The 21,787-nt window shown below is 40.4% G+C and overlaps 1 protein-coding gene across 1 annotated transcript in view; it reads right to left on the reverse strand.

Moving 5' to 3' along the window:
- Window positions 1-5,049, reverse strand: part of OSBPL11 (oxysterol binding protein like 11) — a 130,090-nt gene extending 125,041 nt beyond the window's left edge. Inside the window, exon 1 of the mRNA XM_042782124.1 lies at window positions 4,859-5,049. Coding sequence (XP_042638058.1) covers window positions 4,859-5,037 — 179 coding nt within the window. The 5' untranslated portion in view covers window positions 5,038-5,049. The remainder of the gene's footprint in view (window positions 1-4,858) is intronic.
- Window positions 5,050-21,787: the final 16,738 nt, after the last annotated feature.

A 21,787-nucleotide genomic window follows, 5' to 3' on the forward strand; every position in this document is an offset into this window, starting at 1 on the left:
GGTCCCTTCTGAGAACATGACCAAAATAGGTGAGACGAAGTCTGGCCATTCTCACTTCCAAGGAGCATTCTGGCTGCACTTCCTCCAGGACGGATTTCTTAGTTCTTTTAGCAGTCCATGGTACTTTCAGCATTCTTCACCAGCACCACAACTCAAAAGCATCAATTCTTCTTCGATCTTCCTTACTCATTGTCCAGCTCTCACATGCATGTGAGGTGAATGAAAATAACATTGCTTGTGTCAGGCACACCTTAGTCCTCAAGGAGACATCTTTGCTCCTCAGCACTTGAAAGAGGTCTTTTGGAGCCAACTTGCCCAGTGCTACACGTCATCTGATGACCTGACTGCTGCTTCCACTGGCGTCAATTGTAGGACCAAGCAATGTGAAGTCTTTGACAATGTCAATCTTTTCTCCATTTATCGTGAAGGATAACTTCTTAGCCACAGCTAAACACCTTGAGGGAGTCAGCTGATGGGCCCACGGGCTCAGGACCACGGTCACGGGATAACAAGGTCAACTGGCATAACTATATATGTATATACTATACAAAAACATCGTTCTACATTCTATTTTGGAGAACAGGGACTGGGGTCTTAAAAGCTTGTGAGTGGCTATCAAAGATGCAACAACTGGTCTCTCCTCGTCTGAAGCAAAGAAGAATGAAAAAAATCAAAGACGCATGGAAATAATTAGTTCAAGGGATTAGGGGACCAGGCAAACCTCAGCCTATGTGATCCTGGGACCAGAAGAACCAGATAATGCCCAACTACCAATGTCAATCATGCCAACCACTCAGAAAGGGATCAAAATAGAAGATCCTGGATAGAGTGGAACAAAACTCAACATTACACAAAAGACCAGGCTTACTGGTCTGATAAAGACTGATAAAACCTCGGAGACTATGGCCCCTAATCATCCTTCAGGCCTGGAATTGAACTCACTTCCTTGGCTTTCAGCCAAACAATAGACAAGCCTACAAGGTGAACACTTACACCAGGTAGATACACTCCTTAGATCAATCTTGGGAGATTAGAAGGGAAGCATTTGCACACGGAGAGAGCTGAGAGGGCAGGAATGCACAAGGAAGAAGCACACAGGCAAAAGGTAACCACAGGGAGGAAGTGAGAAGAGAACTGTTACACTGTGAGGTTTGCAATCAATGTCATGAAACAAACGTATATGAACTGTTAAACAGAAAATGAATTTGCTCTGTAAACTTTCACCCAAATCACAATTTATAAGAAAAGATTATCTGTAACATGATTCAAATTATGTGAAAATAGACAAAAACAACATTGCTATACAATGCTGCTAGGATGATCATCCTGAAATACCACTTTAGAATATGTTATTTTCTAGTTGAAATTTTGCAACAGATCCTGCCCAGATCTACCTTCCTGTAACTCTAACCAAGAAGATCTTTTCTTAGGCAATGTAGAATGTTGCTTCCACACTTTTTTCATCTGTCCAGCCAGGCTGCACAACACTCCCTTAGAATGAAGCTCATCCATTCTTCAAAGTCCCTTCTGACTCTCCAGTGATTCTGACTATATGTCTCAGTTGGTCTGGGCAATCCAGATTTATGCCTGTTGTCCCGTATAATTACTAACAGCACCACTTTCTGACTCATAGCAACCCTGTATGGACAACAGTAATAGAACTGCCCCATCGGGTTCCTAAAGCTCTAATCTTTATGGAAGCAGACTGCCACATCTTTCTCCTGCAGAGTGGGCAAGTGGGTTTGAACAGTCAACCACTGTATAACCAGGGCTCCTTTCTCAAATCCTAGAGCATTTAAAATCAACCATTCTTCGGGAACTTACCCTACCACAGAGAGAAATCTTTTCAAGAAATTTTCACAGATGCCCCTTTCCAGGCCTCACAGAACTGAGCATAATGTATACTGGGACATATGGAACTCATTTCTTAAACTGATGAATACTGATTAATTGACTGTGATTTTAAGTAATCAATATGGTTAAATTTTTAAGTCTGCAAAGCCAAAACCCAGTATCAGAAACACAGGGTCTTTACTAAAGTTCAACCTCTCCATATGATGTAACCTGAAATCTCTATTTTAAAAATGGGATGGTAGCAAATTACATTAGGTATTAGAGCTGAAGGTGCTGATGAGACATCTAATAGAAATATTCAGGTAGGCAGCTGGCTAGATGGCTCTGGAGCTCCAGGAAGAGTTGCCTAACTCTAGTCTACAGCGTACGCCAAAGAAGATAGTGAGATAACAAATAGAAACCATGTGGCATAAAAGAAAACGGCAGAGTATAAAGGAGTTTCTTAAAAAAATAAAAAAAAAAAAAAACCAAGTATAGAATTATAAGGCCATATACTTACAGAGAAATCAACTGAAACAAGAATCTGAAAACATTATTTAGAAATGGTCACTCACAGCCTTGGTTAAGGACAGAAGCCAGATGTCGTGGCTTGAGAGGTAAATACAGGATAAGAAAACGGAGGAATTCCTAAGTGGTACAAAAAGTTAAAACACTCAGCTACTAACCAGAAGGTTGGAGTCAAATCCACCAAGAAGTACCTTGAAGGCCTGGTGATCTACTTCTGATTGAAAACCCAATGGGGCAGAGTTCTATCCGACACAGGGTTGCCAGAAGTCCGAACTGACAACAGCAACTGGGATGGTGTGTGTTGAACAAAATGGAGGCAGTGAGTTTAAATGGCTTTCAAGAGGAAAGGATTGATTTGATTGGCTTTTATAGTTGTTACTGTTTTGTTCTCAAATCTAGGGGCTGAGACTGAAGGGAAGGAGCCAGGGAAGAGAGAGTAATACAAGAAAAGGGGAAGATGGCTTAATCAACATCCTAGAGGGCAAAAAGGTTCTCTGGTGGCTTAGCACCTAAGGGATTTCACTGCTAACCAGAAGGTTGGCAGTTCAAACCCAGCAACCATTCTGTGAAAGGGAGACTGGGCAATCTACTTCCGTAAAGATTTACCACCTCAGACACCCAAAGAGGGGTCACTATGAGTCAGAATCGACTTGATGGCAGTGAGCAGCAGCAGCAGAGGCCAAAAGAATAATTTAGATTGACAACTAGGGTGAAGGATCAGCCTTGGACAGGAAAGCCACATTAAAATCAAAATACATGTCAAGATGTAAATGCAGTAATGCCTTATTTATTTGTGTCCTTGGAGGAAAGTTCCTCACAACTAAATTTTCCAGATACTTAAGTTTTTCCTTTTAAGCACCTTTATTAAAAAAAAAAAAAAAAATTAACTGTTTTCTTTGAAATCATTCACCACTGTATCATATAGTTCTCAGTCTTCTTAAATAGAGTATGCTAGATGTAACTTACTCTTTCCTGGGTGACTTTAGGTCATTATGACTATGACTACTAAACTAGGAAGTGAAATAGCTGAGTTTGCATCTTAATTTTTCAAATCTTCTTTGGATGTCCCCACATTGTCAGTGGCCATTTCCTCTGTTACACTTCCCCTAATAACCTTCTTCTTCATTTGTGCTTCCAGTAGATTTGGGTTTGAAAGTTATATAAGCATTAAAAAGCACCCTAAATAAGGGACAATAAGTTCCGTGTGAAAGTACAGGAGTAAAGTGCATGGTTTTATAACAGTGCTTAAAAACCTGTTTCACTTTTCAGTTCAATTGAGACCGGGTTTCAAAGAGTTGAGGATGTCAGGAGACTTGCCCTCTGACTAGCTGGAATATTAGTTTATCTTGCTTCCCTAAATCATATCAAAAAATCCCTGTCAAGTAATTAATAATTTTATATAATTCATGTTAAACCACACAAAAAAGCATCATACTGATTCCAAAAGTGAGGCTAGATATCTCACACTAACTACAGTTTTCCTGTTCTATAGTTATTTATCAATAAAAAGTTATAATCTTCTACACTGCATTTTTGTATACTAATATAGTCACATATACTTCACAAATACACATATTACAAATGATAAGTATATAGTTTTATATCTTTCATAAAATCTTGGTTTTAAACCCTTTCAAGTTTCCCACAAATTTCACAAGTATAACCAGCACATGGGCTAAAAAAGACTATAAAGTTACACATATGTACAATCCATTCACCAAAACTTAAGAAGCCACCCCTTTAGTTCCAATACCACAGGGTACCCTGATTTCACCCATTATTGTTTCTGGATGGTCATTGCCCCATATGCTAAGTATCAAAAACCAAAATAAAAACAAAACTATCATTGCTCTTTCAGAACTCTCTTTTCCTAAAGTCTTCCATGTATATTAATAGACTTAACAAATGTAAAATCTCTCTTCAAGACAAGGAGCAGTTAAGTGGCCAGATCAACTCAAACTGAAACATTCTAGCCTCCCAGGTTTGGACTATGTACCGGCATCTGCACCTTTATCCTAATATTCAAATTATTTATGTACATCTCCCCTTCTGAATCGAAAACACCCTGATGGCAAGAATCTTCTGATTCAATTATTCCAGTCAATTATCAACAAGTTATGTTCTTAGCACCTACTGTCTGCTAGTCTCCGAAGAGGACTGACTTAAAACAGTTCTTGCCCTCACAGTAGAGAAGGCAGGCTTGTAAACAAATTACAACACAGGCAGAAACAGAAGTGAATCCAGAATTAAATCAGAGGGAGGAGTCTTGTCAAGCCAGTTCAAGGATACATTTCTGTTCTCCAAACTGCCCTCAATAAATACCTGTTGAATGAATTAATTACATCTTGCTAAAAAGAGATGAGGTCCCAGGTCCAAAGGAGATGTATCAGTTGCTTCTGGAAGTCAGTGGATAAACTTTACCCTTCAACAATGCAGACTCCAGCGTAACTCACCCCCACGTCCAACCCGGGAAATCACCCTGAAGAAAGGGCCATACCTGTACTGCCAGCCTTTTGCACTGCCACCGCGGCTACTGCTGCTGCTACTGCTGCTGATTCCACCACCACAGCTGCTGTTGCTGCTGTTCTTGTTCGGGGTCACCGCTGCGACCAGGGCATCCAGCCTTCCTTCGCTCTCTGAGACTTTCATGGTTGACAATGATTCTCCCCCCTGCATCTTAACTCCAAAGTCTACCGGCCCTTCTTGGGTGGGAGAGAACAATTCTGTGGGGTAGTTTTCTAGGCGGTAATTTTTTTTTTTAAGGTGTGATATGAATGTAATCCCACTTGCTAAACCAGAAAGTAAGACTGGAGTGAGAACCATCAAATGGTCTACGGAGGAGAGATACGCATTCTGAAAGAAGAAAAACTTTTAGGAGGGCAAAAGATAGAGATGAGGACAGATACCCTCTAAATATCCATCTCCCTCCCAGCAAAAGCAAGGAAGGTAAATTACCGTGCAAGAGGGCTTGCTAACATACTCAAAGAAGCAGCAGCGTGGGGAGGTCGAGGACACTGTAGGGCTGGGCGAAGGACGGAGGATCAGGGACAGGGGCTCTCGGCCTGACCTCTAGGCTAAGAGACTGACCCACCGCGCTCCCTCTTCCTCTCCTCGAGCCGGTTCTCAAGGGGAGGGTCCCATCCAGCCCGCACGACCGTTCCCGCCGCAGCCCGCGAGACAGACCGGGGCCGCCCGTGTGCAGCCCAGCAGGAGGATCGGGGAAGGAGGCCGCCCAAGGCAGGACGCCCGCTCTCAAGTGTCGCCTTCCCTTGGACTACAGGCAAGCCGCTAGGGGCGATTTCCTCCAACGTCTGGCCCTGGGTCCTCGACTGGGTTCCCAGGAGCCGGCGAGTTCTTAGCCTATCTCCAGATCCAACAGCTAGGTCCACTGCCCGAGCCGCCGCCCCACCCACAGCTCCACAGCGGGTCACCCACCCGCCTGTTCCCTCCCCGCCTTCCCTTCCGGAGTACGTGAGCTCACTTCCCCTAGACGAGAAGCTCTCGCTGCCATCTTGGAGGAGGGCAGATCGGCCCTGAAGGGGGCGGAGCCGCTGGGCGTAGAGAGAACAAAGGTGGCTGATGCAAAAGAAAGGAGAGTGCAGCTAGGTGAAAGAGGAACAGAGATATAGAAGGGAAAAAGGATAGAACTGAGATAGTACCGTTGTGCAGTGTGACTTCCAGCCTTCCTCACAGTGTTCCATCTATCCATTTGATATGGAATTTTAGGAAGAAGGCTTAGAAAAATGATGACATTTCTATAAGAAATTACCCCCAAAAAAAGCGCTTCGTTTAGTAATTTTGCAAGAAAGCATGACATTGGAGTTAGGCAGATCAGTGTTATAAATGAAAAATAAGCTGTCGTGGAAACGAGAACTCTCAGAATGAGGTCTATGTACTCTTCCTGATGCCAAGTACATCACTCTTTGTTGTTGTTGTTGTTACGTGCCTTCGAGTCGGCCCCGACTCATAGCGACCCCTCCTTGGGTTTCCGAGGCAGTATCACTACGGAAGTAGGATTGCCCAACCTTCCTTCCGAGGAGTGGCTGGTGGGTTTGAACCGCCAGCCGTCTGGTTAGCAGGCAAGTGACTTAGCCACTAGGCTACCAGAGCTCCCACATCACTCTTTAGGAGCTGATTTTTGCGTCTATGAAGAGTGAGTGGTTGACTAGATGATTTCTAAAGCCCTTCTAATTGGAAATTCTAGTTCCTACGGACATAACTGATTTGAATATATGCTACATGCAAAACATTATGGCAGACATAAAGAAGTATAACTCAAAGTGAAAAAGTAAACAAATAAAGAAGTGAAATAAATACCAATCATTAAGGTTATAAAAAGAATGTTACATATATTAAGGTTATAAGTGAGAATGATAAATAAGTAGGATGGGGAGGAGAACCTATGTTAGAAGAATACTCCAGAAAAGCCATCTCTGAGCACATAACATTTAAAGTAGGAGATGAGCAATAATGAGGAAGCAAAGTAAAGGCAAGCTAGACTTATTCTGTGAAATAAAAGATCATAGAGCCTGGAGCACAGTGAGCAATTGGGAGAGTGGTGTGAAATTGGGAGAGTAGAGAGAGAGGCAGAGGAATCTGGATTTTATTCTAAGTGAGATGGAAAGTAATGAAAGGTTTTAATCAGAGAGTGCTGTGATCTTATTTATATATATATATTTTAAAATATCTCTAGTCTTTTTAACAAATGGTGCTGGGACAATTGAATATCCACATACAAAAGAATGTGAACACCTGCTTAACATCACACACAAAAATTAACTCAAACTTTGAAACTATTACTCAAAGGCATGAATGTAAGAGCTAAAACAATAAACTTCTTAGAAGAAGACATACAAATAAATCTTTGTGACTTTGGATTAGGCAAATCCTTCTTAGATACTATATGAAAAGCACAAGTAAAAAAGAAAAAAATAGATAGATTTCATGAAAATTAAAAATATTTGTGTTGCAGACAATATTGCCAAGAAAGTGAAAATGCAACATATACAATGAGAGAAAATGTTTGCAAATCATATATGTGATACAGGACCTGTATCTGGAATATATAAAGGACATTTACCACTCAATAATAAAAAGATAAACAGTCCAATAAAAAATATGCAAAGGACCTGTATAGACATTTCTTCAAAGAAGATATGCAAATGGTCAATAATTCGTGAAATGATTCTCAGTATCATTAGTCATAAACCCACTGCCCTCAAGTCGATTACTCATAGCTACTCCCATTGGGTTTCCGAGGCAGTATATCTTTACAGAATTGGATTGCCCAGTGTGGTAGTTCAGTTTGTGTGTCAACTTGGCTGGCCCTGGTTGAGTGGCTGGGCAGCTGGTGGTAGTTAATCCCCATGAGACTGGCAATCAACTCCATGGTGCGATCTACCACAAGCAGCTGGGTAGCTGTCTTAAGGAATGTGGTCTGCTTCCTGAATATAAGGAGAAGCTTTGAGCTTATGGCACCCTTGGACCTTGCATGTAGCCATGTCGTTGCTCAGCAGCCTGCTATGCTCTGCCAACCTTGGGACTTAGGATGGACTTAAGTCAATGGCCTGCTGTGTGGTTTGGTAACATTGGGACTATGCCTTTTGACTTGTCAACCTTGGGACTTCTCAGTCTCAGCAGCCAGAGGCTGTCTGAGTGAAGAAATGCCTCTAGCTCCAGTGGGCCAGGAGCAGCAGGCAGAGCTGGACCCCAAGGTTGAGGGGCTTTCACACAGCCCCTTGAGCCTGGCACTTTGAACTTGGACTTAAAGCCCCCAAATTGTAAGAATAAACTCCTGTTTGTTTAGGCCATCCCATTTGTGGTATATTTCTTGTCAGAGAGGCACTAAGTAACCAGAACACCCAGTCTTACTTCCACGGAGTGGCTGGTGGGTTTGAACTCCCAACCTTCCGGTTAGCAGTCAGCTGCCTTAGTCACTGTGATACTAGAGTTCCTATTAGTCATTAAAGAAATATAAATCAAAGCCACAAGGAGATGCCACTTCACACCTACTAGCATGACTAAAATGAAAAAGACAGCCAATAACAAATGCTGCTGAGAATTTGGAGAGATTGGAATGCTGCTGGTGCAAAATGGTGTAGCCACTTTGGGAAACTATCTGGCAGTTCCTCAAATTATACAAAGAATTAACATATGACCCAGTAATTCCATTCACCAGTTCATACCCAAAAGGATTAAAAATGTAGATCCACTCATAGTTGTTGTGAGCTACAGTGCAATAGGTTTCTCATACATGGTCCTTCTGGCCTTGGGTTTATAATTCCGTCAGAAATGATTGGCTGGGTCACAGTCTTACAAGGGATCAGTTAGTCTACTATGCAAATAGGGTGTGTAAAACCACCCACTAGGATTAACTGACCTTGTGGGAATTGGTCCATTACTATACAAATTGACTGTGGCCCACCCAGAGGACTGGTCAATTTGCATTTTGGTGCATTCTTATCAAGAAGTAGATAAGCATAAGGGCCAGTTGCACAGAAGGTCAGGGGAACCTCACTACCCTCAAGAAGAGCCTAGAGCAGAGCATCCTTTGGACTCAGGGGCACTGCAAAGAGAACATCCTAAACAGGAGAGAGAGAGTTGTAACACTGGACATGGGCACAAGATAATGAGAAATGGCAGTCACTACAGCAGAGCCCAGTGGCAGAGAAATGGTGGCACCAGTAATTAGTGGCAGAAACCAAGGAACAGGTGCAAGACCACTGCAATGAGATTGCTGACTATCATGAATTGAATTGTGTCCCCCCAAAATATGTGTCAACTTGGATGCACTATGGTTCTCACCGGTTTGGCAGTCATGCAATGATATAATCATCCTCCATGATGTAATCTGATGTGATCAGCCAATCAGTCATAAGGGAATTAGGGTGGGATACAACACCCTTAACCAGGTCACAGCCCAGATCCAATGAAAGGAGAGTTTCCCTGGGGGTATGGCCTGTATCATCTTTTATAGTACAGAAGATAAAAGGAGAGAGAAGCAAGCAGAGAAGGAGGGGCCTTAGTACCACCAAGAAAGAAGAGCCTGGAGCAGACTGTGTCCGTTGGACTTGGGGTCCCTCAGCTGAGAAACTTCTAGACCCGGGAAACATCGATACCAAGACACATGGTGATCTCCAAGGAATGTCAGACCCACAGATGTTGAAAGGAGGCAAGGACCTTCCTCCAGAGCTGACAGAGATAGAAAGGCTTCCCCTAGAAGTGGCACCCTGAATTTAGACTTCTAGACTCTTAAACTAGGAGAGAATAAATTTCTGTTTGGGGTATTTCTGTAATAGCAGCACTAGATAACTAAAACACCTAGTCATGGGGAAAGTAAGCTGAGCACCTTCAGGCAGGAGGCTTGCTGGCAGAATGGGGTTCCTCTGGGCAGAGCCAAAAGAGCTGTAACACTTGCCAAAGCAGGGCAGAAGGCAGCTCCAGTGAGGCCAGGTGGCAGAGGCCCAAGTGAGGCACAGCCTGCGGGCATAGCCCCAGAGAAGGGACATTGGCTATCACAACCTAGAAGAAGTTGAGAGCTATCTTCCTTGGAAGCTGTTCTAGCTTATAAACTACATCTGTCTCCTGAGTTATATCTTGTTTTGTCCAAGTTAATCTTAATCCCAAATCATAGCCTATTACTTCCCTAATAAACTACATAATCATGACTATGGTCTGTGAGTTCTGGGTGCCCATTGCAATGAATTATTGAACCCAGCAGAAAACTAGAGAGTACCACAGGGAGTACAGTTGGTGTCAGAAATGGTGAAAAAATGGAAGAGTGGAGAGATGTCTGACCTCCACCTTGTAGGAATCAGCTTTGGGGTGATCTTGATTTTAATCTCTCCTGTTGGAGTTAGGTAACTCTGACACTAGTGGATTACATGACCATTAAATGAAACGATATATTTAAATCACTTAGACTCATGTCTGACACACAACTTAGTGTGTTCTTAGTAACTATTGCCCATCATAGAGCTTACTGCCAAGTAGAATGAATGGCTGTGTTTGGTAATGGCAGCCTTCCCTTGGTCTGAAGACGTACCAAGGATGTCTTAAAACAACCTACGTGTTTCTTAAGAGTCCAACATATTTTCGTGGGAAAATGCCAGCTTTGTCTACCAAATAAAATGGAGTTTTCCAGAGCTATCCTGACCAAAATATACCAGACAGGGTATCTCTGTAAATGGACATTACCTGGAGTCACCACCCTGTGAGTGTCAGCATGAATGCAAGTGCTTGAGGAGATCTTTTCTTCAATGTCATCTCTTCACAGAGGCCTCTCCTGACTATTCCATATAGAAAAGCATCCTCTCTCTATCATTCTCTATCCAACTGCCTGATTCCTTTTCCTTCATAGCACCTGACATGTTTCCTTCTGCATTGCCCATCTAATCCCTCGAATGTAAGCTCCACAAGAAAGACTCAGGTACTGTATTTTCACTCCTGTATCCCCAGTACCTGGACATTGCCTGATACGTTGTGAATGAATTTACTAGTGATTAAAAACATGAATTTTGTGCAGAACAAATTTTCAAATTCTTATGGAACGCAGACTTTCTGGAGCCATGGAGGCTGGATGAATCCCTGAAACTGTGGCCCTGAGAAAATATTTAAACCTTAAACTAAAAATATCCCCTGACGTCTTCTTAAATCAGAGAATGGTTTAGCTTAACTAGTAAATAATGTCTCTCTCTTGAGCCTGGTGCTCTTTAAAGATCTGTCTATATGGGATCAAATGGACAACAGCAACTCCAAAGTTTGGACAGGATGCTTAGGCGGCACTTGAGTTTGTGTTAATAGAGGAAGAACAATTCAGAAAAAGAGAGGGAGAATGGTTGCACAACTTGAAGAATGTAATCAATGTGACTGAATTGTATGTGTAGAAATTGCTGAAATGGTGCATATTTTTTCTATGTATATTCTCAACAACAATAACAAAAATTAAAATATGTCTATATAATGAATTTTGACATCAGCTTTTAAACCCTGGCTCTGTTACTTAGTGCTTAGTGTGTGTGATCTTGGACAAGATATTAACGTTGTTTGGCCTTAGTTTTCTCATCTGTAGAATAGAAATAGGAAGAAACAAGAAATATACAGAAAGCGCTAAGCACGGTCCCTAGCACCTACTGAATGCTGAGCAGAAGCTAGTATTTTTATTTTCTCTTTCTAACCCTGATATGAAGGGAAGGGAAGGGTGATTTATTTCTCTGAAGCATTTTCCTTATACCTGCAACTATAGCAGTTGGAACAAAAGGGAGGACAGGTCACAGAGAAGCTCCAGGCAGGGGAGCTGGGAGCAGGATTGATCCTGTGAGAGAAATGCGTAAGATGGTAGTGACCGGAAATAGAGGAGGAAGGGAAGAAGGAAGGACGGTGGGTGGGGAGAGAAAGAAAGAAGAAAAGTCTGAGAAATCAAAATGTTCACATTGGCAACAGATTTTACTACTGCAGTGAAAGAGAGTTTCATTTAACCAGGAGTTGGTGGGGGAAGGCAGGCCCCCTCATACTTCCCTCTCCTGTTTAGCCAGAAATCCTGTAGCAATTTTTCACCCTAATTGGGTAATTCAACTAAAGGTCTCCCTGACAGCTCCCCTGCCAAACTCAAAGATTTTTGTGGGAGTGAAAGAAATAGACATATTCAGTGCTTTTCTTTGAAAGGAAGGAGGAAGGGGAGAAGAAAGAAAGGAGTAGCTGGCCTGCCCACATTTTGATGAAATAAAAATATTTCTTCCATTCTTTGCCTCTCTCAGTACTTCCTCCTTGAATCCCTATTGAACTTAAAAGTATTTCACTCAAATACACAGTAGACAGGAAAATTAACTCTTAAAATAATAAAATGAAAATACATGTTCCTTCAAGTTGGTGTTTCCACCTTGTTCATTTTTAGACTCATTTGACTAGTGGCGGGTAGTGGTTTGCACTCAGAAGCCCATGAAAATGCAGATTTAACTGGAGTCACTTCACCTTTCAATCAGTAAGTGGAGAATGTTAGGCGTTTCCATGAGAAACAAAACAAAGAAAAGCAACTAAGTCAGTGTAAAATCATATGAGTATGAATTATGGGAGCACATGTGGGTCAGCTATCAAAATGGCATGCAAATTTATTATTATTATTATTATTATTCATTTTATTTTTTTACTTTTACTGGGGTGAAAACATACGTAACGAGACATTCACCAACATAACAACTTCTACATTCACAACCCAGGTACGTTGATGACATTTTTCATGTTGTGCCACCATTTGTTATCCTTTTCCAGAATAATCCACCACCATTAGCATAAACTCAATGCCCCAAAAACAAAAGCTTCCAATTTCCCGCTCCCTCCTACCCCTGGTAACCAGTAATAATCTTTGATATATGTATATATCAACCTGTCCAGGCATTTCCTCTCCCCTCCATTCCCATCTTTGGTAACCAACAAAGATTTCCTTACATATATAAACCTTTCCTTGACTTTTTACAATAGCAGACTAATATAACATTTGTCCTTCTGTAATTGACTTACTTCACTCAGCATAATGTCCCCCACGTTTATCCATGTTGTGTGCTGTTTTGCAGATTCTACATTATTCTTTAGGGTTGCATAGTATTCCATTGCATCTATGTACCACAGTTTGTTTATCCATTTCTCGGTTGATGGGCACTTAGATTGTGTCTATCTCTTTGCTATTGTGAATAGTGCTGAGATGAACATGGGTGTGTACATATCTGTTCATGTCTTGCCTCTCATGTCTTTTCATTTATTTATTTATTTATTTGTGATTTGGATGAAAGTTTACAGAACAAATTCACTTTCCATACAGCAGTTCACATACACTTTGTCTCATGACATTGACTACAATTTACCACAATGCAACAACTCCCCTCCCACTTCCTCCCCATAGTTACCTGCCCCCTGTGTCCATCCCTCCATGCATTCCTGCCCCCTGAGCTGTCTCACTGTGCATAAGCAGCCCTTCTTTCTCCCATGATTGTTCTCTCCAAGGAGTGTATCTACCTAATGTAAATGTTCACCTCATATGCCTGTCTTTTGTTTGGCTGGAAGCTGGGGAGTGGGTTCAGTTTCAGACCTGAAGGGCAGCTAGGGGCCATAGTCTCAGTGATTCCATCAGACTCTATCAGACAAGCAAAACTGGTCCCCTTCCCTTTTTTTAAAAAAAATTACTTTGAGTTTTTTTCTACATTATTCTCCCTCTCTATCCAGGATCTCCTACATACATCCCACTCCGAGTGGTTGACAGTGGTAGCTAGGCACCATCTAGTTCTTCTGGTCTCAGTCACATAGTCTGAGGATCAAAGGGTGTACCAGTCATTTGGACTCATTGTTTCCATGAATCTTTGGTTTTCTTCTTTCTTCTTTGCTCTGGATGAGGAGAGACCCATCTTTGCATCTAGATGGCTGCTTGCAAGCTTTTAAGATCCCAGTCATTACTTGCCAAAGTAGGAAGCAGAACTATGTTTTGTGTAATATGTTATGCCAGTTGAGCTTGATGTTCCCTATGGCTATGGTCCAGAGCCCAGAGGTCCAACTACTTGCTCCCTCTGGGTAGCTGTGGCCAAAAAGTGACTACAAATTTGTCCCTTGTCAGCTCTACTATACACCTGGGAATTCTTACAGAACATACAAATACACTTGTAGAAACAGTGTCTGCCAACCTATACATGGTCTTGGGCACACTCCCCGCTGCATAGACATACCTAATAGTTCAGCCTGTCTGCCCATTTATACACCCATATACCCATGTTTACCTTCACTGACAACGCAGTACTGTGTGTGCAAAGGGTTCATCTTTGTTGCCTGCACCTCCCGTGTACCTCTCTATATCTTCCTTTTCCTCAATGCCACCGTGTTGATCACTCACATTTGGTACATTGCCCTTCTCTTCACTCGTATCAATACTTGTCTCTAACTATCTAACAGTGTTCCCTCCCCTCCCCTCCCACCCCTGGTAACCAACAAAGAAAATTTCCTTCCATAGATAAACCTTTCTTTGACTTTTTATAGTAATGGACTGTTTCAGTTCTCTAGTGCCACTCTGACAGGAATATACCACAAATGGGATGGCCTTAACAAATGGGAGTTTATTCTCTTACAATTTGGAGGCTTTAAGTCCAAGTTCAAAATGCCAGGCTCTAGGGGCTGGGGGAAAGCCACTCAGCCTTGGGCTTCAGCTCTGCCTCCCACTCCCAGCCCACTGAAGCTAGAGGCTTTTTTTCACTCAGACAGCTGCTGGTGGCTGAGACTGACAAGCACAAGGTTGACAAGTAAAAAGGCACAGTCCTGATGTTACCAAACCACACAGCAGGTCATTAATTCAAGTCCATTGTAAGTCCCAAAGTCGGCAAAGCATGGCAGGCTGCTGAACAATGACTACATGCAAGGTCCAAGCATGCCATAAGTTAGAAACCATTCCCAAAGCTGCTGCTTATACATGGGAAGCAGACCACATACCCAAAGGCAGCTACTTAGCTGCTCACAGTAGATTCCACCATGGAGTTGATTACCAGTCTCATTATGGGGAATACTACATCCAGCTGCCCAGCCACTCAACGAGGCCCAGCCAAGTTGACACACAAACTGAACTACCACGTGGACCAATACATATTTGTCCTTCTGTGATTGACTTATTTCACTCAGCATGATGTCCTCTAAGTTCATCCATGTTATGTGGTCTTCTGCCGATTCTACGTTATTCTTCAAGGTTGCACAGTATTCCATTGTGTGTATGTAACATAGCTTGGTTATCCATTCTGCAGCTGATGGACACCTATGTTGTTTTCATCTTTTGGCTATTGTAAATAGTGCTGCGATGAACATGGTGTGCATATATCTGTTCTTGTCCTGGTTGTCACTTTAGGATGTATACCTACTAATGGAATGGTGGGGTCAAACAGTATTTCTAATGCCAACTTTTAAAGGAATCACCATACTGCTTTCCATAGTGGTTGTACCATTTTATAGTCCCACCAGCATTTGGGAGTCCCAATCTCTCCACATCCTCACCAGCATTTGTTATATTCTGTCTTATTGAACTTTGCTACTAGTGCTGGGGCAAGATGGTATCTCATTGTTGTTTTGATCTACATATCCTTGATGGCTAATGATTGTGAGCATTTCTTCATACGTTTGTTGGCCGCTTGAATATCCTCTTTGCTGAAGTGTCTATTCATATCTTCTGCCCATTTTTTAATTGGATTATTTGTCTTTTTGTTGTTGAGGTGTTGGAGTTTTCTATAAATTCTAGAGATATGTCCCTTGTGAGATACATCATTTATGAATATTTTTTCCCAGTCTATAGGTTCTCTTTTGATTCTTTTAGAGAAGTCTTTGGAAGCACATAAAAATTTAAGTTTTAGAAGGTCCCATTCACCTAGTTTCTCTTCTGCTGTTTGTGCATTTTGGCTTATGCCTGGTAGTCTATTTATGTCAGATATTAGGGCCCATAAATTTGCCCCTAGTTTTTCCTTGAGGAACTTTATAGTTCTGTGTTTCACATTTAAGTCTTCAATCCATCAGGAGTTACTTTTTGTGTGTGGTGTGAGGTACAGATCTTGTTTCATTTTTCTGCAAATGGATAACCAGTTTTGCCAGCACCATTTGTTAAACAAACATTCTCTTTCCCATTTAATGGATTTCGGCCCTTTGTCAAAGATCAGCTCACCATGGTCAATGAATCTATTTCTGGGTTCTCAATCCTATTCCATTGGTCTCTGTGTCTGTCATTATACCAATATCAGGCAGTTTTGATGACTGTGGCTGTATAATAGGTTTTGAGATCCAGCAGCATGAGACCTCCTACTTTGTTCTTCTTGTTCTTCAATAATGCTTTGCTTATCCAAGGTCCCTTTCCTTTCCATATAAAGTTAGTGATTGATTTTTCCATATCCTTAAAGAATGTTGATGGGGTCTGGACTGGGTTTGCATTGAATTTACAGATTGCTTTGGGTAGAATTGATATTTTTCACAATGTTCAATCTTCCTATCCATGAGCATGGGATGTTCTTCCATTTATGTAGATCTCTTATGGTTTCTTTTAGTAGTCTTTTATAGTTTTTTTTTATAGTTTTCTTTATACAGGTCTTTTGTGTCCCTGGTAAGATTCATTCCCAAGTTTTTTTTTTTTTTTTGTAGTTATTGTAAATGGTATTCATTTCCTTGTTTCTTTTTCAGCAATCTATATGCTGGTGTAGAGGAATCCAACTGATTTTTGGATGTTGATCTTGTATCCTGCCACTATGCTAAATCTCTCAATTAGTTCCAGTAGATTTTTGACTGAGTCTCTTGGGTTTTCTAGTTATAGCATCATATCATCAGCAAATAGGGATAGTTTGACTTCTTCCTTACCAATTTAGATGCCTTTGATTTCCCTTTCTTGCCTTATCGCCCTGGCTAGAACTTCCAATATAATGTTGAATAGAAGTGGTGATAGAGGGCATCCTTACCTGCTTCCTGTTCCCAAGGTGAATAATTTCAGTCTCTCTTCATTGAGAATAATGTTGGCTGTTGGTTTTGCATAGATGCCCTTTATTATGTTGAGGAATGTCCCTTCTATTCCTATTTTGCTGAGAGTTTTGATCAGGAATGGGTGTTGGATTTTATCCAATGCCTTTTCTGCATCAATTGTTATGATCATGTGGTTCTTTTCCTTTGTTTTATTTATGTGGTGGATGATGTTGATTGTTTTTCTAATGTTGAACCATCCTTGCATACCTGATATGAACCCCACTTGGTCATAGTGAATGATTTTCTTGATATGTTGTTGGAGTCTATTGGCTAGGATTTTGTTGAAGATTTTTGCATCTGTATTCCTGAGGGATATTGGTGTGTAGTTTCCCTTTTGAGTGATGTCTTTGACTGGTTTTGGTATCAAGGTTATGCTTGCTTAATAAAATTTATTTGGGAGGATTCCATCCTTTTCTGTGTTTTAGAATAGTTTGAGTAGAATTGGTATCAGTTCTTCACTAGATGTTTGGTAGAATTCTCCAGTGGTACCATTGGGGCAGGACTATTTTTTTTGCTGGTAATATTTTTATGACTTGTTCAGTTTCTTGTTTTGTTATGGGTCTGTTCAACTTTTCCACCTCAGTCTGTGTTAGTTTAGGTAAGTGGTGTGTTTCTAAAAATCTGTCCATTTCTTGCAGATCTTCTAATTTGTTGGAGTAGAGTTCTTCATAATATCCTGATATTATCCTTTTAATTTCAGTTGGTTCTGTTGTGATGTCATCCATTTTGTTTTTTATTAGTGTTGTTTGTATTCTCTCCCTCTTTTCCTTTGTTAAATTTGCCAGTGGTTTGTCAACATTATTAATCTTTTCAAAAAACCAATTTCTAGTCTTATTAATTTTTTCTTTTGTCTTTCTATTTTCTGTTTCATTGATATTTGCTCAAATCTTTATTATTTCCTTTCTTCTGGTGACTGTAGGATTTTCTTGCTGTTTTTTTTCTAATTGTTGGAGATGTAGGTTTAAAGTATTGATTTTGGCTCTTCTTTTTTGATGTGTGCATTTATTATCATAAATTGGCCTCTGATCAATGCTTTCGCTGTGTCCTGAAGATTTTGGTATGTTGTGTTTTCATTCTCATTTGTTTCAAGGAATTTTTGAATTTCATATTTTATTTCTTCTCTTACCCTGTCTTTCTTAAGGAGGATGTTGTTCTGTTTCTATGTGTTTTCTCTTTTTCCATTTATCTTCCTATTGTTGATTTCCAATTTGGTAGCACTGTGATCTGAGAAAATGCTTTGCAGTGTTTTGAAGTTTTAAAATTTATTAAGGCTTGCTTTATGGCCTAACATATGGTCTATCATGGAAAATGTTCCATGTGTACTGGAAAAGAGTGTATATTATGCTGTTGTTCGGTGAAGTGCTCTGTAGATGTCTATAAGGTCAAGTTGGTGGATTGTATCGTTTAGCTCTTCTGCATCTTTGTTGAGTTTCTTTCCAGCTGTTCTATCTTTCACTGAAAGTGGTGTATTAAAGTCTCCTACTATGACTGTGGACTCATCTATTTGGCTTTTCAACTCTTTTAAAGTCTGATTTATGTATTTTGGGGCTCTTTCATTGGGTCCATAGTTATTTATTATGGTTATATCTTCTTGTTCAATTGTTCCTTTAATCATTATATAACGTCCTTCCTTGTCTTGTATGGTGGTTTTTGTCTTAAAGTCAATTTGATCAGAAATTAATATTGCCACTCCTGCTCTTTTACAGTTACCATTTGCTTGATATATCTTTTTCCAACCTTTGATTTTTAGTCTATTTTTGTCTTTGTCTCTAAGGTGTGTCCCTTGTAGACAGCATATTGATGGATTTTGTTTCTTATCCAGTCTGCAACTCTCCATCTCTTGAATGGTATATTTAATCCATTAACATTCAATATAATTATCAACAAGTTTGAATTGATTGCTGTCATTTTATTATGTGGTTTTTCATGGTGTTCCTGACTTCCTTGTTCCATATAATTTTCTGTGCTGAGCTCATTATGTTTATGAATCATGTTATCATTTCCTTTGTTGCTATTGTTTTAGTATTTACTAAATATTTGTGTTTGTCCTCTTTTTTATTGTGATGTGAAGGTTTATTATTTTTCTTTGAGGTTACCCTGTGATTTATAATTTTATTCTCAAGTTTATAACAGTATTCCATCTTGCAACTCTCTTGACTTCTTCACCATATTTAGAAGTTCTGTAACTAACAGCACTTTTCCTCTTTTTGGTTTGTAGCTGTCCTTATTTGCAAATTGAAGTCGCTGCTTCCCTGTTTACAATCTTTAAGCTTATTTTATGTTGGACACATCCATAATTGTGTTTGTTTCTGGGTTATGTCATCTTGTATATTAATGGGCAGTTGTTGTTTGCTATTATTGGTTCTCTGTTCAAAGGACTCCCTTTAGTATCTCTTGTAAGGTTGGGCTGGTTTTAACAAATTCCCTTAATTTCTGCTTACCTGGAAATCTCCTAATTTCACCCTCAAAATTGAAGGATAATTTTTCTGGGTATGTAATTTTTTTTTCTTTCAGAGTTTTATGTATATCATCCCATTACCTTCTCGCCTGCATGGTTTCTGGCAAGAAATCAGAGCTTAGTCTTACTGGTTGACTTTTGTAGGTAACTTTTTGTTTTTCTCATGCTGCTTTCAGGATTCTTTCTTTGTCTTTGGTTTTGGTGAGTTTGATGATGATATGTCTTGGTGATTTTCTTTTGGGTTCTATTCTGTTTGGGGTTCGTTGAACTTCTTGACTGGATATATTCTTGTCTTTCATCATATTAGGGAAATTTTCTTTTGACAATTTTCTCTGTGATTTTGTCTATCTCTTCCTGTTCTGGAATTCTGATTACATTTAGGTTGTTTCTCTTCATGGTATCCCACATGAATCTTAGGCTTTCTTCATTTTACTTTGACCCTTTCTCTGATTGATGTCTTAACAAAGTAGTATTCAGGTGTTTGTCTTAATCTCATTCTGTCTTCCACTGATTTGATTCTACTCCTTTGCCCATTTAGTGTGCTATCTATTTCTGAAATCTTAGTATTAATCTTCTGGATTTCTATGTGATGTTTTTGTATCATTTCTAATTTTTGTTTATTTTTTTGAATTTGTTCTTGTATTGTTTTCTTAAATTGTTCTGGATTTTTGTCTGTGAATTCCTTAATTTTGTCAGTGTTTTTCTTGATTTCGTCAGTGTTTTCCCTGATCTGTCTCTCAATCTGTTGAAGGGACCCAAATATAATTCTTTTGAATTCCTTATCAGGAATTTCCAGTGCTTCTTCTTCCTCAGGGACATTTTCTGGGTTTATATCCTGGTCCCTTATTTCTACTAATTTGTCTTGCTTTTTTGTATGGGTTGTGATGGGGTTTTCTCCAAGACACTGTGGTGGTGTTGTATTTATGTATATGTTGGTGTGATGCACACAAAAATTTTTTCCCTTTATTTTATTTTGATATACCTGTGTGAGCAGGGTACTGTGCTCCTCTCTTTTCTGGTTGTTATTACTTAGGCACTCACCACCTGTCTCTTGATGGGTGTGATAGAGTATGAGGGTGTGTGCCCAGATCTCCATTATCTGTTCGTAAAGAGCAGTTGTGAGTGAGTTGAGCTAGTATTGGCCGCCACCTGTAGTCGGTCAGTTGGTGCTAAAGGAAGTGATGGCCCTCACTGAGTGGGTGGGTCTTCAAGAGGTTCAGGTATGGTTGGGTTGTGTGGGAATGGTTGCAGTCTCCCACTCAGACAAAAAATAAAAAAACAAACAAACAAAAAAAACACTTTTTAAACCACCAATAAAAAGAAAAAAACAAAAAACTCAAGCTGCATAATCAAACAAGAAAAATCACAAAAAAAAAGAAAGGAAGAAATGCAATAAATAAGAAGAAAAAATTTCAAAATATATTTTTAAAGTATAAAAGAAAGATAATGATAATAAGAGAAAAATTTAAAAAGCCACAATATCTGAGGAGGGAGGAATGACAGAAAAAAGCAAGAGTAAAAGAATAGTAAAGAAAAAAAATGAGAAAATTGCATAAGGAAAAACAAGGGATGGGAAGAACCAAAAGAATGAAAAAAGAAGGGAACCAGACAAAGGGAAGAGAAAAAAATGAAGGGAAAAAAAAATCAAGAACCAGGGATGGGAAAGAGTAAAAGTAAGAAAAGGAAGAAAGGAGGAAGATAAAAAGAATAATTTAAAAACAAAAACAAAACTGTGAGGAGGTGGGGCATGGTACCCAGGCTCTGTCAGGGCACAGACTGGGATGGAATTCCTTCTGGTCAAGAAGGTAGGTGGAGGTGGGGGATGTCTACACCCTTGTTCACCAAGAGCATGTGGGGTATAATAGCAACAAAGGGAATAGCACACATTTCCAGTAGTTACCCTCCAGAGTGTTAGCCTGTACTGTCCCCAGGCAAGTGCAGCCCAGTCCTTTGTTACTGTTCAGTTAGAACACCACTCACATAGATCCAAAATGGCTGTGCCTGGTGTCTACCAACCTTAAAAATGGCTGCGCCCTCAGGACAGCCGGAGCAGTCCACAGGTCTGTTTGTCTCCCTCCCCACCGTTTCATTTTCTAGTTGTCTAGAATGAATGAAGGAGCTCTGGTAGCATAGTGGCTAAAACACTTGCCTGCTAACCAGACGACTGGCGGTTCAAACCCACCAGCCACTCCTCGGAAGGAAGGTTGGGCAATCCTACTTTCGTAGTGATACTGCCTCAGAAACCCAAGGAGGGGTCGCTATGAGTCGGGGCCGACTCGATGGCAAATAACAACAACAAAAGAATGAATGAAGTCACCAATGAAGTCCTTGTCCATTCAGTCCTTGATGAGCAGAGCTGGTTCTCAGGTTGCTATTGGGAAATATTCAAAATGGCTGTGCCCCCATGACAGCTGGCAGTCCACCACCCCATTTGTTTCTCACTCATTGTTTTAG

This window comes from Orycteropus afer, unplaced genomic scaffold (genome assembly GCF_000298275.1).
Source record: "Orycteropus afer afer isolate SDZICR_OR568_19922 unplaced genomic scaffold, OryAfe1.0 scaffold00245, whole genome shotgun sequence".
Lineage (NCBI taxonomy): Eukaryota > Metazoa > Chordata > Mammalia > Tubulidentata > Orycteropodidae > Orycteropus > Orycteropus afer.